Below are 16,135 nucleotides of genomic sequence, written 5' to 3'. Positions count from 1 at the left end.
AAAAATCAGTAGGGATTTTAATGAGAAAAACAGAGTGACTGTAAAATGTAAATACATCTGAATAATTTCTCAGACACCGAAGTGCGAAGTCAGGCACTAACCACATCTCACTTTACTTGGCATGGGGGCAAACAAAATAGTATTTTTTGGTTTGTTGGAACTTACAGAAGAGAATATAGTCCTTCAAATATTTACTGTGAGTTTATATTATTATATGTATTATCAAAACTTTCTCCCTAAAAAGTAGTGTTACTTTTATTGAGTAATTGTTCAATTTATGAATGTGATTATGTTTTATGCACAGTTATGTTCATTTTCTGCAGCCTGATTTAAAGGAGAAAGGAGTTAAAGCAGCCCCAGATGGACCACTCTACCACTAAACTCCAATGACAAAAGAATTCCTTCACCAAACCCAAAAGACTGGCATAAGAAAATTTCAAACAAAAGGCAACTGATATTATTGCTAGACAAAAGCTACACCAAAATCTTTCTTCCAAATTAGTTAGCACAGATCATAATTAAAACATAATATGATTACACAAGGTTTTGCAAACCAAGTATTATTCAACTTGCTAAAGCATTATGCTCTGGAAAACACAATATTTTGAAGGGTAGACCCACACTTTCTTAGTCTCAATATGCAATCTCCACACCCGCCCCCTCCAACAGCATACTTTAGTTACTGAAAGTAATCTCTCAGGAATTCTATTCAAAATCTTCACCTTCAATGGTTTAATTTTCTTTCTGACTCAAATTTTTAAAAGGAAGTGTCAAAATATAAGAAAAAAATTAAAACCATGGAAATAACTCCTTTTCCCCAAAGTTTTTCACTATTATTATACTCTAAAATGGTAAAAAAAAAAAAAAAAGCGTCCAAATTTGGCTTACTCTTGTGGCTGACTTTCATGGGTCTTTCTAAAAAAAAAATTCTTTTCTTAAAAATGCAGAGTTAAGAACTTGCCTCACGGACTAAGTTAAAAAAGACCAAAGGAAGGTGGCTTCATAATACATTCTGAAGCTGGAAAGGTAATGCACCCTACAGTTAGAGGAGGAAGTACTCAACTTCACACTCAAATCAAACTCAGTCCTGGACACTCCAGTATTAACAATGAGCACTTTCCACTGCAGAGATTATCTATATTTGGTTCACATATACTCTGTTCAGAAGTCCATCTCAATATCTTTTGATAATTTATAAATACCTAGTTATTAACAGATGTGGCCCTCTTTCCCCAACACTAAACTGAGGTCTTTCCTCTCTCAGTTTAACTCCTAGTTGAGGCAGGCTCCAAGATGTTTACAAAGCAATAAAATCTACTCAGTTTTGTCACTAGAGGTAAGGAATAAAATTTCTAACATGTAACATAATGTAAGGTTTATACTTTTTAAATGTTTTAAGTTATATTTTAATCCAGTGCCATGTTAAACAGTTATATCAGTGGAATTATAAGAAGAAAAGGCTAAAATGTACCAATACTTTCTTAGGAAAAAGGTGTTTGAGGAAACAAAATAAACAAAAAGGAAAAAACCCTCAAACCACAGGAGGGTTTAAATTTGATATGGACCAGGTATTTTTCTTTGGTCTAACCCTGGAGAAGTATAAATTACACACATCCCCACACTTTCAAAATATGCCAAAGAATTATTTATTAACGTAAGACTTACAGATCACAAAAGAGAGTGATACAGAAGAGCTGGAAAAAAAGTCATCAGAATAAGCATGCAGATCAGTATTTGCAGAGGAATATACCAAAGCAAGTTTGAAAAGGCACATTCACACAGAAAATGTCCCAATTGAAAAAAAAAAAAAAAAAAAAAGACATCAGAAAAGCAGCCAAAAAATAATAATAAGGCGCTGATTAAAATACAAAGATTTTCAATGTCAAAGAAGAGCTACTTTACAGGTAGGTAAGTAGGTAGCTACAGAAGTCTTGCTAACCCTTTGACAGTGTCACAAAGAGGGTCAGCTCTTGCTGCCAACGAAACCAGATGATCCCAATGACGGCACATCAAGCTGCTATAGTGCTGAGAGATTCAATTTAGTGGGGGTGGGGGGGTGGGGGGGAGTGGGGGTGGGGACAAAAGCAGCCTAGTTGAAATTATATGCAGCAAGGGTTCAAAGGGTTAAATGTAATAATATGCAGAGAAATCAGGCAATGTTATTAGTATTATCTACCTTCCATACAAAGAATCATAGCAGGAGTTAAAAGAGACAGTATCCCCTTCAGAGTTAAGTTAGGGTTTCCAAACAGGATTAAGGTACAGAGATAAACTACTAGGTCTTATTCTCTCTTCATCGGGTCACTTCTTATTTCTCGGACAAAATGTACCTTTCAATCCACAATCTAAGAGAGCAAGAGCTACTGTGGTCAAGATGAGGATAATGTAAAACCAAACTGCACTGGAGAAGTCTCTGTGATTTACCTTCTCCAATACATTCACGCAGCACTTCTGCTCAAGAACAATACAGCTCATTGGTCAGACTTCAACCCCTTTTACAACCACTCTAAAGGGATACTGCTCCTTTCGGACAGGAGGTTTACAGATCAAAAGGAGAGAACAATCGGCTTTTAAGAATATCCTCAAATTGAAGAAACTTGGCTTGAACATTACAGGTTCCAAGCTGGGAATGTTTCAGACATACATACTAGGACATGAGCACAGAAGATTATCTTAACAGGTCAATCAGAACAAACTCAGTCACGAAACCAACCTCCCCTCCCAAAATGGGGGGAAAAAAAAGACATCCCAAGCCCAGATTAGACTCATCTCATAACAACATCTAGTTTGGCACTGTGAAAGAATAGAGACTCACTTTCAGAAAAATAGCTTCTAATTCATACCTTCAGAGTCCAAAAGGCTAGTGTAGATATTATGAGATTTTAAAATAAAAAGTCACTATTACTGTTCAGAAAACAGAGCACTTTGCAACCGACTGCTGTAGCTTAAGCAGCTCATACAAAAAAGAGAAACAGAATCTCTCCAGCAAACAAAGAGCAGCAAAACAGAAAAAAGAAAAACATCTGAAGAAAAGTACATTAAAAAAAGTAGACAGGCAGGGGCACAAGTTGCCCTGCAGACAGCCCACTGCACTAGGCAAAGGCCTTAGCAAAGAGCCCGTGGAACACAGCACTCCTCCAATACCTTGCTCCCGATTCAGCACCCTGTTTAAGACCATTTCCAACATCTCAACAGCCAAAGGATGGATGTAATTTTGTTTTCTGACTTGACCAATTTGATGTATGCAAAAGCCGTCATACTTTACAACTTCTGCCTCAATCTGTAAACTTGGGAGTGTCTTATGTGTCTCTCTCTGGTTAAACAACAATGAACCCTTCACACATGTATGCATTTTTCTGGAATAATACAGTAATGCTGAGATATTTCTCATTATTAAAGGCCACAAAATAGGTGTATTTCTATATATATATCAAAGAATGAAACAAAATAAAGACTAAGACACTTGGGAATCTAGTTTTTCTGACAGGAGTTGGACTAGAGAATCAACTGCTACATGTAAATCCACATGGAATTTAAACAGGGTTCCCTTCTAAGATTTCTCAAACGTTTTCTGAGGAAGTTAGTAGTTACCCTATCCTACAGTCTACAGACCTGTTACGATTTAATACTTCTAGTCGTAGCGTTAGCACTGAAAAGCTTACCTGAATCCCACTAACAACTGGTGCCCTTCTCCTTGCCAGGCCCTGGCACGCCGGGCACCCACACACAAGCTCTTGCCCTCTGCTTCTCTTGCAGGGATCTGGCAAACTGCAGTACCACTGGCTAGACACTTTTACTTACTTGGCCTAACACGAGTTGGTTTCTGCAAACCAAAAAGAATCCTCTGTGGGCAGCTGACAAACATACCCCGGAGAAGAAAAAAGGAGGAAACACTGACCTCACTCACAGAAACAGAGGGACATTACTGACACCGCAAACATCTTTATAAAATTTCTGGCAATGTGCGGCTCGTTTAGCAGTGGATTTTGATGTGCCTCGAACACCAAGCTGGTGTCAGGTTTCAAACGTCAAACTATTTTAGCTATCCAAGTTTCACTGTATTCACAGTTACCACATATCTGAGTAGCCAGAGAATCAAAAGCAACACTGCTTTAAGGGGACTGGCAATGAAGAGGTTAATTATCAGACATTCATGAAGGTTAAGAGCCAGAGCCTTCCTCTTCTGTAAATGAACACCCACAGAACCACCTCTGACATCTGCGTCACCATCACCAGAGTAATCTCACCAATTCCTCACCTGCGGCAGGAGGATGCTGGCCGCTAACTGTCGGTAAATCCAAAGAGCTATCAGACATGACATGCTTAAGCTCGCCTCCCACATCAGCCAGTTTCATGTCAAACTGAACAGAGAGCGCGTCTTCCGAGTCCTCCTTGCCGACACTGCTGCCCCCGAGGGAAGGGAGATCGAGGGACTTCACCGAAGCAGAGTCTTCTTTGGTGTGTCTGAAAGCCACCGCTTTCTCTCCCAGGGATTTGTCCGAGTTCACGGAGGAAAATTTACTGGAGTGGAAGTCAGCAAAATCATCATCGCTCTTGCCCGAAGAAGTGCTGTCTTTCAGCTCTTCACCACCTAGTCCAGATCCCTCGAGAGAGAGCTGTTTGAAGACGTCATATTTCGTGGACGTAGCAGCAGAGTTTTGTCCACTCTTCCCTGCGATGCCTGTGCTGCTGGTTAGAGGACCAGGACTAGCTTCCTCTTTAAGGGCCTCATATTTGTCATCTGCCTTTTGCTCCGACGAAACAGAACTATTACTGAAAGCCATAAAATCTGCAAAGTCATCCTGTTCCCCGACAGAGGCTGGACTAGAATATTCCCCGAAAAGGTTGAATTCTCCAAAATCATCAGCCAAACTAGCAGTCTTAGTTGACACCAATGCTGCACTGGGTGCCGCAGACCCTGCTGGCTGGGGTCGGGTGGAAACGGGTTTTGATACGCTGAATGCAGCTGAAAAGGACAATGGTTTCTCGTTGCTGCAAGTAACTGAGGAAAACATATCTAGGTCTGCTAAGTTCAGAGGATTTTTCACTTGTGTTTGTGGTTTCTGTTGGGTAGCTCCTGAGGGGAAGGTGGCTGGAAAAGGCTTGTCTTTTGCTGGTGGCTCTAGTGGTGAGATACTATCAGCGGTTTTAAAATCAGTGAAGCCATCGTCGGTCCCTGCAGATCTGAATTCCGCAAAGTTTTCTCCTGAAAGAAAAAACACAACCAAATACAGAAGAATGCCAAGCTGAAAGGCACACGATGCAAAGCGCGTTACAGAACAAGCATATTACAGACATTTGCCCCACAGGCGTCACGCTATTAACCACTAGTTTGATGATACCCTACACCATGTACCCCTTTCGTTTCCACACTGAAGGCTAGCGACAGGGAAACAAATGAAAATCAAACCGAACACATATCATTTTCATTTTCTCATTTCAGTGTGGTAGGTCTGTACCAGCGCCCTCAACTGGCCGGAAGCATTGCTCTCAGGATGTTTCCTCACTGTGGCTACCCAGCCAAGCCTCCAGGAGAATGAGAAATGGGCGCTGGAGGTACCCGAAGAGAGGCGTATTAAAATCGTGGCCCTTTAACGATAAAATGTGATTTTTACAGTGATAAAATGTGATCACACAGTGATCAATCAGGAAAAAAAATCACGGTACCTATGAAATATTACAAAGAACCCTGCATCAAATATTTAGGATGTACAAGACTCTGCTCAGTTAGGCACTTAAAGCTTATGCTTAGATACTATGTGGTTTGCTGAAGTATACAGAGGCATTAATTTGAAGGAAATTTGGTGAAAATTTCTGAAAAGGCATCTACTTACTTGCAAAGCATTTTTGCTAAGGGCATATTATAAAGTATTAATAGCTTCTCTCCACACTGTGCGACAAACAAACTGAATCTTACAAAAAGTAAAAAATCTACAAGTACTTGGGCTTTTCTTGAAGTCAGCCATCTCACGGTACCAATCAGCTTTTGTTCCTATTAAAATTCAAAGGGATCTGAACACAAATTCTGTTATTAAAATATTTCGAGGGTTGGATTTAAACTTTATTTTATACTGGGCTACTCTGGGGATAGAGGTACTGACAGAATTTATTTTTTTAGTTAGAGAAAATAGGTAATAAGGTATTTCTCAGAAATAAACAGATGCAGTTAAGATACTGGTCAAAAAAATCTGGGCTATGGTTCTTAATAGCGTTTCTATTCTTTATTATCACAGTCACATTATCACTCGGGCTTCCCTGGTGGCTCAGACAGTAAAGAATCCGCCTGCAATGCGGGAGACCTGGGTTCAGTCCCTGGGTTGGGAAGATCCTCTGGAGGAGGGCATGGCAACCCACTCCAGTATTCTTGCCTGAAGAATCCTACGGACAGAGGAGCCTAGAGGGCTACAGTTCATGGGATCACGAAGAGTCGGACACAACTGAGCAACGAAAGCACAGTAGAGCATGTAATCACTCACAGGCATGACATTAGGACGTTCAAACAATCTCCATTTTCTAATAGCACCTGAAGGTCTCCCATAAAATCCACTAGGTTATACCAGGTAATGAAAACCAGAGGTAAACCAATTATAAATACAGCTATACTAACATCACTAGTTATTTAAAAATACGAGTGTGATTCTGGAGAGTTATAAACCGAAACACAAGAAGCTTTAATTTCCTCATCTACTTTTTAAAATTATATTTTCCCTAAAAATGAGATAAAGAAGCATATAAACTAGAAAAATGTATGTAAAATAAAAATATAATTCTGAAAATTATCATGAAAATAATACAGGCTTTAAATAGTCTGTGCTTGTAACATGATATATACTTTGATATATCACATGAAAAAAAGCATGGGAAATACTGGAAGCTTATTTTTCTTCCTAATCTGAGATGCCTAACCAATCCACCAGCATAATCTATCAACACAGAGAAACCTGTTTACTATTACTAGGGAAATTTTAGAGAGAGAGGAAGAGCATTCAGAGTTTCTATAGTTTATGTTTTCATACATACCACTAATAAAACTAAAGTCAATTTCACAAATTGACAGGAGAAGCAGATACAAAACTTAAAAAACTGCCCTAGAATTTTAGGCAAGTATATCACTGATATTTATTTCTGTAAAATAAAAAGGTAACAAGCAGCCAATTTTGTCAAAGCCTAAATTTTTGAAGTGCTGCTTTAAAATATTTGTGAAATTGACAAGTTTTGCTTGGTTATTTTGTAAAAGAAATCACCACAGCAAACTAAACTTACTGAAGTAGTGTAAATGTTTCCACTAGAAATGTAAGCTGGGTGAAAGGGTTAAAAAGAAATAAAAATGGGTGGGTTTACATGTTCAAAAACACAGGAGATTTTGGGCAAATGAATTAGCCAGTTATTGGACGCTTGCTTATCAGGAGGTACATAAAGCATATGACTTCGTGGCTACCTTTTCAGTCCCACTTCTGAATCCTCATTAAGTTTCCTGACCTCTACTTTCTAGGCTCTAAAAACATTTCAAAAGATATCACTTTTTGCTAAAACTTAAACAAAAAGTGTCACTTCTCTACACAGTATATTTTCTGCATCTACTTTAATTTATTGTTTAAACTATAGGGGTAGTAAAAAGGAAACATTATTAAACTCGGTCATTTGGACTTAAGAAACTACACCTCTGCCGTAACAGTAATGAAGCCAGTCCAACTTTTTTTTTTTAGTGTTTATATAATCGAATGACAAAGAATTACTGAAATAAAATTGCTAAATTCTACACAAAACTGATTATTTGACTAATAATAATATTTTATCAAGGCAAGGCAATAATATTTTAACCCTTTGTGTTATTACCTTCTGTATCAAATATTTTAAAAAACCAATCCACCTCATCAGCTTTCTGCAAAGTTCACCTTTAACATGAGAGCCCCAGTCAACTGCAAAAGTGTTATAAGCCAACAAAGTTTCATTCCATGAGTCAGATGGCCTTCAAGGAGGTTTAACTGTCACACAATCATCTTCCTATTTTACTTCAAATTTTTGCAGTCCAATGTATTCTTAACAAAATGAACAAAGTTGGCATCGGTACATGGAGAGGCTTAAAGGTAAGACTGGAATGAGAGCATGACCACAGCAACGACTGTCTGGGGTTCTGTCAGGAAGGTACTGAGAAAGCAGGGCCCGGGTGTACTGCTTACGCTGTGGGGGCACCACAGCGTTTCCCAGGAATAACAGAGGTATCACCCAGCCGCTAACACCAGAGCACAGAAAGAACCGTGATATTAACCCACGCTCTTTACTCCAAACTTGCCTTGGCCCAGGAGTTGATGACAGCAACACCAGGAGTAAATGCCAAACCAACAAACCTAAGGTCCCTCTGGGGTTTATCTTTGTACTCCTAGTACCTAATACAAGCACTGAGCCATTACATTCTACACTATGACTAGGAAACCCAAGGAAACAGTTCTAGAACCTAAGAGCTGTAAAATACTGAGTATTTCTAGAGATATTTAAGCAGAATACTTTCTGTTGATAGTTTAAATTTCACACGTATGCCTTATCCCTCCTGTAACTTCCCTTCACCTCCCTGAACCCACCCCATTACTTGGAGAGAAGGCTGGAACAAATGACTGTGGAAAGATGTCCCAACTTTGAGTGCCCAATACAAAAAGGTAGAATGTGGTACTGTCCACAGGAAGAACTCCTCAGTAGAGAACATGAATTTCACAGCATGCATTGGTTAAGTTTTAAAGGACGTCATTTGACCTATGGATTATCTAAATCCTACACATGAGGTTTCTAGCAGGATTTTGCCACAAATAAAACTTTTGGTCTTTACATATATGGCTCTCAAATTATCACTCTAAATTCCCTTCCACTCTGTTTAAGTCCTTCTATTAGAGATGGGAACCACATAGGCACACAAACCCCTCTCAGTCTTCTCATTAAATTACAGCTAATTTTGAAAATCTTGAGGCATACGGACTGGTTGCTGCTGCCTTTTGCACAGTCCACAGATGGCCGCACTGCCAAGAGCTCCAAGTCTTACCGAGCGTTAAAATAACTGAAAGTGGCCACAGGAGCCTAAGGTGACTTGAAGGCTTCTGGTGAAGGGGAATGCACTGTCTTCAAAGGAAATTGCATCAATTTGGGGTCTGCCCTAATTTTTAGAAAATAATTTCCAATAACTGAACCACATTTCACTTCCTTGTAATTTCCAGAGCCACAAAACAAAACAAAAACACAGCCACAACAGTAAAATATAAAAGAACATTTGGGATGTTAGTGAAAGAATCATAAAAATCTCTTATTAAACAATGAAATAATTCATTCATTTAAGGAATCAAAAACTCACCCAAAGATTTATTCTCTGCTGTCTGTTCGAGTTCTCTGAAAGCACTATATTTATCACCAGGCTCTATGATGAAAAGACAGAAGCTCAATTAAGGTTAGGAACCTTGAGATCACAACTCAAGGACATTTACCATAAAAGGTCACCACTAAAAACTAAGATTTACATTCACAGGTTCATGAATTTATGAACTGCTTTTACCTCCAAACGGAACAGTATTTTCAGAGGGCTTGTCAGCTGCAATTCCTTTAAACACAGCATATTTATCCATTGAAGCTGATGCTTTAGTTCCAGGAAGAGGCATCAACAAAGAAGGGGCACTAAAAGGGAAAAAGAAATATTTCTTAATGACTAGAACATTGTCTCCCTACCATGTCATCAAGGAAGAACTTAGAATTAAAATGGCACACAGATACCTAGTAAAAACTCGTGGCTCCCTGCTTTAAAGAAACTATGTGTACACCACATGTGACCAAAGACATTTTTTTTTCCTTGAAAAAAATAGACTGAAACAACATTCAAGCAGTAATTCTTTCCTTGATTATGTGAAGAGGGGTCAGATCCATGCTGACCATCTAAATCATCTTTTAAGCCATAAAAACCCCTGGAGTGGGATTTTCTGGTGGTCCAGTGATTAAGAATCCGCCTGCCCATGCAGGGGACACGGGTTCCATACATGCCACAGGGCAGCAAAGCTTGTGTGCCGCAACTACTGAGCCCACACTTTAGAGCCCGAGTGCCGCAACTCCTGAAGCCCGCACTCCTAGAGCCTGTTCTCTGCACAGAGAGAAGCCACCGCAGTGAGAAGCCTGTGCGCTGCGACCAAGGGTCACCTCTGCTCTCCGCTACTACAGAAAGCCCATGTGCAGCAAGGAAGACCCAGCATAGCCAAAAAATAAATTAATTAATTAAAGAAAAAGACCCACTGGAATGGCATTAGAAATATTACAGAACAACGACCACCTGCAATTTTATATTTAAATCTGTGAAAGTGATAAACACATAAATCTGTGAAAGTGAACTGCTCCAAGTACGTAAACCTAGTATTTTAAATTATGTTAAGCTTCATGTAAATTATTCTCTCAAATGGGTTCACAATGCAGAGGCGGAATAGTTAAGATAAAAATCTATTTCTGCAATGCTGTTCAACCAAGATGCAAACTGTCCCTCTTGATCATACTACACTGCTTACTGGCAGGAGTTCCCACCTATGATAAGCAGCAGTAAGAGTTAATACATTCAATCTGTATTATTACAAGGATCACATCAAGAAGTTCCAGAAGCTATCTTTGCAGCAAAACAACAATCACTTCAAAATTAGACAGATACTTTTGCCTGTGGACACATTTCCCTGCTGAATGGAAAAACAGTGTAATGAGTAGTATCTGTGTGGGTAATTCTTGGATGGCTTAAACACAAACTACAAAAGCTTTGCCTTTTTTTTTTTTTTCTTATCAGACCCTGGCAGCTCCCTGGAAGAACCACCTTTACATATGAATGACTACATTCCACTACTAGTTTGTGGCATTCAATACCACCATACATGCAAGTTATATAAATGGATTTCTATTGAGTTCTTTGCCCTGGAGCAAAAATCTTTCCATAGTCATTTAAATCTTCTTATCAGTGGCCTACAAGCAAGGTAAAAACCCAGCTCATACACATGCGTGCTAATGGGCACCCACAATGCTGGAGGAGTTAGTGCTTCCAAATACTATCATTTCACTCCACTACCAGGCACCTTCTACACATTTGATCTGGCCAAACAGGTCACTGTTTATACAGAATAGGTGGGTTTTTAACAGTTCCATAAGTAATTAAATGACAACTCATTGAACAGAATGCTGCACAGGAATAAAGGTAATCAATGTCTCAGGAAAAAAACCACAGAGTTGAGTGATTTTTCATGATTTGCGAGTGTTAGCTCTGGGCTTTTAAAGTCTATTGTAAAATCTACTAAATGTGATATTTATTTGAATATCATTAATTTAAAGATTATTTTCAGAAGTAGGAAAAAATAGAGGCTCTTTAGGGTAAGGAAGCAAAAAAAACCTATGACTCAGATTGTAATTTTACACATATTAAAAAGACATAATTTCAGTTCTATCCTTGAAGCAATTACTAAATAAAACTGTAATCATTATGAAAGTGTTTATGCCAGTCATGTAACATGTTTCATGTTCCAAACATGGAAATGGTTATTACGATTGTTTAATACTAATGAAAGGCACTCAGTGAGAGAGGCATGTCGTTTTAAAATTTAAGAACCTGCATTCTATTGAAAGATGAGACTTAAATAATTTAGTCACCAAAAACTGTTTTCTTCTTTTTCTCTAGTTATCATTTAGGTTTTACAGTTACTCCGTGCGGCTGCGGTAGATGATTTTACCTAGTTGCTCACCCTGCTAAAGAAATCCATTTCAAAAGCAAAACAAGGACTTCCCTGGTGGTCCGGGGGTTAAGAATCTGCCTGCCCCTACCAATGAAGGGGACAGGGGTTCATTCCCTGATCCGGGAGGATCCCACACGCCATCAGGCAACTAAGCCTGTGCACCACAATTATTGACTCCACGCTCCGCAACAAGAGAAGCCACAGCAGTAAGAAGGCTGCACTCCAAACCTAGAGAGTAGACCCCACTCACCACAAACAGGGAAGGTCATGCACAGCAACCAAGACCCAGCACAGCCAAAAATATATAAATTTTAAAAATAAATAAAAATAAAAAAGCAAAAGAAAATAAGCCAACTCAAAACCCCCATGTGCTTTAATCCTTTTGAACTATTCTAGCATCAGCACCCCATGTCTGCTTTGTTTTACTATATGTGGTTCCCCAGTGCCTGGCACACAGCAAGTATTTTCCAAATGGATAAATGAATGATGTTGCTCCCTTCCAGATGCCCTTTCGTGCCAGGTCTCCAGGACTCTGACATCCAGTTCAACACTGAGTCCAACCAATTTCTCAGATAAACCCTTCTCAGTACCTGTCACTCTAAACTGAGAGCATCTCATCATCTCACAACAGGATTACCATGGAAGCTGCATTTATCCCATACACAGTAGCAAGAATCACTTTCACCATGCCACTTATTTCTAAAACGCTTTACAGATTATGTCACAAATCATAAGGCAGTCCATAACCAGTGCCTGCTCTTAATGTCATTTTTCCCCACAAACGATACTCTCCGCTCCAGCCTATTTCTAACACTTTATTTGCCTTTTCATCTTCTCGAACAATGCCTATTTTTTGGTTATAAATGCTGCCCAAAGTGGTCTTACCTAGCCTTAACTATTTATATCATGACTTAACAAATATCCTTTTCAAATAATTCACAATATGGAATACAGATCATCATTAAGATAGGGAATTCATTACACATGAACATACACATGACTGAAGGAGCAATTCTAAGAGAGTTTTATTAGACAATATAAATACTCAGATAAAGCTAAGCATCTTTAGAGCAGGAACTGTGCCTTTTGCTTCTGTATTTTATTTCCAGTGACTACCCCAATGTCTGGCGCCCAGCAGATGCTATGTAAATGTGTCTGAATGAATAAACAAACACTGAGTGTGAATTCTTAGACATGAACAAATGTTTTCATGCAAGGAAACCATAGTAGCAGTCAAGCCAGAATTGAAGAAGAAAAACCTGCAAAGTTTTTTCTATACATGAAAGTAAACTATTTATGTGGAGATAATGCCACACAAAATTGCTAATACCCTATTAAACAGTTCAAGTCAGGCAACCACCTTAAAACTTTCTATGCTCAAATTTCAATTTCATCTGCTGAAGAGTTTTCTCCCAGAGGAATGAATCATCAATTTGATAAATTCAGTTTGTAACCTTCATACTACAATATATTCATCCATCAAACCTTTATGAACTACATATTGTGGGCTAAGTAATATATATAGACACATGAAATCCTATCGTCAGTTACCTACTGCCGAGGGAAGGGGAACAGTCAGGTAAACCAGTCATGGCAGTTAGGGCACAGATATTCACAAGCTGCCAGGGCAGTAGAGAAGGAGACGCCCTGAACTCATCTTGGAGGTAGGGACTGATGGAGAAGGGTTAGTAAAACCTTCCTGCATTAAATCAATTTTTGACATGGAACTAGAATTAACTCTAGAGAAAGCTTCAGATAGAAGAAAACGGGATGTAAAAAGCCAGAAGCTTGAGAGAGCATGGTCTGTGTGGCTGGAGATAAGCTGTGGGGAAATGGCAACAGTTGAGAGGGCTGGCAGAAGCCAGATTACACGGGGCCTTTTCCCACACCAAGCAGGAGCGAGGAGGGGGTCAAAAACAACACATTTCTGATTAGGTGACTGGATATGTGATTTAACAAATTTTTATTTAGCTTTAGCAGGAAAATAATGAATCGTTTTATGCAGGTAATTTGAGATGCCTAGTATTCAGACATGTTCTAGACAAGAGCAGAACAGATCAATATGTGGGATTTCCCTGGTGGTCCAGTGTCTAGGACTCCAAGTTCCCAATGCAGAGGGCCCGGGTTCAATCCCTGGTCAGGGAACTAGATCCCACAAGTCACGACTGAAGATTCCACGTGTCACAACTAAGATCTGGCAGAACCAAATACATACATATTTAAAAAAAAAAGTATATATATATATATATATATATATCAATTTGTGCACAGGAAAAGACCTGAGAAAGAAGGATTATGTGTTTACCACGTTAATAATACGTGTGTGGCTTGAACTCCCAGTACTTTACAGTCACATTCCTCGTATGTCTCTTCTATGTGTCATTTACAAGTGTTTGATGTAGTCTTAAAATTAGGAAAATAATTCTTTCCCTATGCCTATCCCTAAGTTGTTCTTATAGTGTCTGCAGGAAGTGCTAAGAGATAATCAACTGGTTAAAACAGAAAAGATAAGTTGCACAAACAGGAATATAAGAGAAATGGAATATGTATCCTGACAAAAACAAGTTCCCAAAACAACCAAAGAAATTCACACTGCTTACTCAAAGCCTCATATGCTTTACTTGGTGGAAGAAGTATTTATTAATGAATACTTTTAAAAGATGAAGGAGGGATTTCCCTGGTAGTCCAGTGGTTAAGAATCCGCCTGCCAATGCAGAGGACATGGGTTCGATCCCTAGTCAGGAAACTAAGATCCTATATGTCTCTGGGCAACTAAGCCCACGCATCAAAACTACTGAAGTCCATGTGCCCAAGAGCCCGTGCTCCACAACGAGAGAAGCCGCTACAACGAGAGTCTCAAGCACTGCAACTAGAGAAAGCCTGCATGAAGCAATGAAGACCCAGCACAGCCAAAAATAAGTAAATAAATTTTTTAAAAATAACAGAGGGACTTTCTTGGCCTGTCAGTGGTTAAGACTTTAACCTCCAATGCAGGAGGTGGGGTTCAATCCCTGGTCGGGGAGCCAAGACCCTACATGCCTTGTGGCCAAAAAACCAAGGCATAAAACAGAAGCGATGTTGTAACATATTGAATGAAGACTTTAAGCATGGTCCATAACAAACAAACAAAAAAAGTCTTAAAAAAAGATGGAAAGGTGTTGACCACATCCTGAATCAGTTACTGTACCTAAAAGTTAAGCTAGTACATAAAACATTAGAAAAACATTTACGCAACTTTATGGTAAAGAATCTGCCTACAAGGCAGGAGACCTGGATTCGATCCCTGGGTCAGAAAGATCCCCTGGAGAAGCAAATGGCTACCCACTCCAGTATTCTTGCCAGGAGAATGCCAAGGACACAGGAGCCTGGCGGGCTACAGTCTATGGGGTCACAAAGAGTCAGACACAACTGAGTGACTAACATTTTCACACAAACGAAAACCTCAAGGCCTAAAAGCCACCGATTTCAACTTAAACATAAGAGAGACATGAATTTTTATATTTCATGTCTATTCATATTTCATATTTCAATTTGAAATATATATGCATTTCAATTTCTAAATGATTTCTGCAGATAGTATACAATAATATATTAGTATATAGTATAGATTAGCAATAATATATACTATATTGCAACATGTTAAAATATGTACCCCTGTCTATAAAGCTTTTCAGCAGTTGAAGACCTGAATCTAATATAAGAATATGAAGTCATCCTTGCCACAAATACACTCAGTTGTAATAAATCAGGTTTAGCACAAGCAGAAAGAAATATTGTCAAGTAGGTGTATACTGGGAGGAACGGTAGAAACTGAAGTTTAAGGTGGACAAAGGGGAAAGAAGTTTGGAGAATAAAAGTATGAATACAGTGGGAATCATCTAGAAATCATGAGAGTAAGGAGTCTTAATCCTCTTTTATTTAGGCTTCTTATTGTAGACTGCCTCTTTCTCAATTATTAAATACTATATTAACGATATGCAACTCTTTTCTACCTGTTTCCATGCTGAGAATTATTTGATTTTGAAGAAGCCGGCAACTCTTGGAAATCACTGAATGAGTCATCAAGTGACCCTGACTTGGAAGCATCTTGAAAATCCTGGAAGTCGTCATCTTCTGGTTTGACCACCTAGGTTTACAGAGGACATTGAAACAGAAAATATCCAATAATAAAAAGCTAAATAACAAATATTTAACCATCAACTTCAAAGACAACCTTTTAAAATGCTCCCATTTCAGTACAAATACCTAATTTTAGGAGAACACCCTTTAGACATAACATCAGCTCAACCACTTAAGGCAAGAATGCTGCTTAGTACTTGTAAATATTCTTGTAAAAATGGTAAAAGACCGGTTTAACTTAATTTATATAATTTTTAAATAGCTGAATCACATTTAATAGATTGAGAAAC

At 38.8% G+C, this 16,135-nt stretch overlaps 1 protein-coding gene across 40 annotated transcripts in view; it reads right to left on the bottom strand.

Moving 5' to 3' along the window:
* The window catches only part of SYNRG (synergin gamma), an 85,428-nt gene that overhangs the window by 31,791 nt on the left and 37,502 nt on the right, over positions 1-16,135 (bottom strand). For all 40 annotated transcript variants that reach the window (XR_015148283.1, XR_015148284.1, XR_015148280.1 and 37 more), the window contains 4 exons: positions 15,719-15,852; positions 9,536-9,654; positions 9,338-9,400; positions 4,259-5,206 (listed from right to left, as the gene is read on the bottom strand). Coding sequence is in view for 33 of the 40 variants with exons in the window: in XM_086360364.1 (XP_086216490.1) it covers positions 4,259-5,206; positions 9,338-9,400; positions 9,536-9,654; positions 15,719-15,852 (1,264 nt within the window). In the remaining 7 variants the exon portion in view is untranslated. The remainder of the gene's footprint in view (positions 1-4,258; positions 5,207-9,337; positions 9,401-9,535; positions 9,655-15,718; positions 15,853-16,135) is intronic.

The sequence above is a fragment of the Bos grunniens genome, chromosome 19 (genome assembly GCF_055505025.1).
Source record: "Bos grunniens cultivar Pamir isolate PY7600 chromosome 19, Bosgru_T2T1.0, whole genome shotgun sequence".
In the NCBI taxonomy this organism is placed as follows: Eukaryota; Metazoa; Chordata; class Mammalia; order Artiodactyla; family Bovidae; genus Bos; species Bos grunniens.
This window is presented reverse-complemented; position numbering and strand designations above follow the sequence as displayed.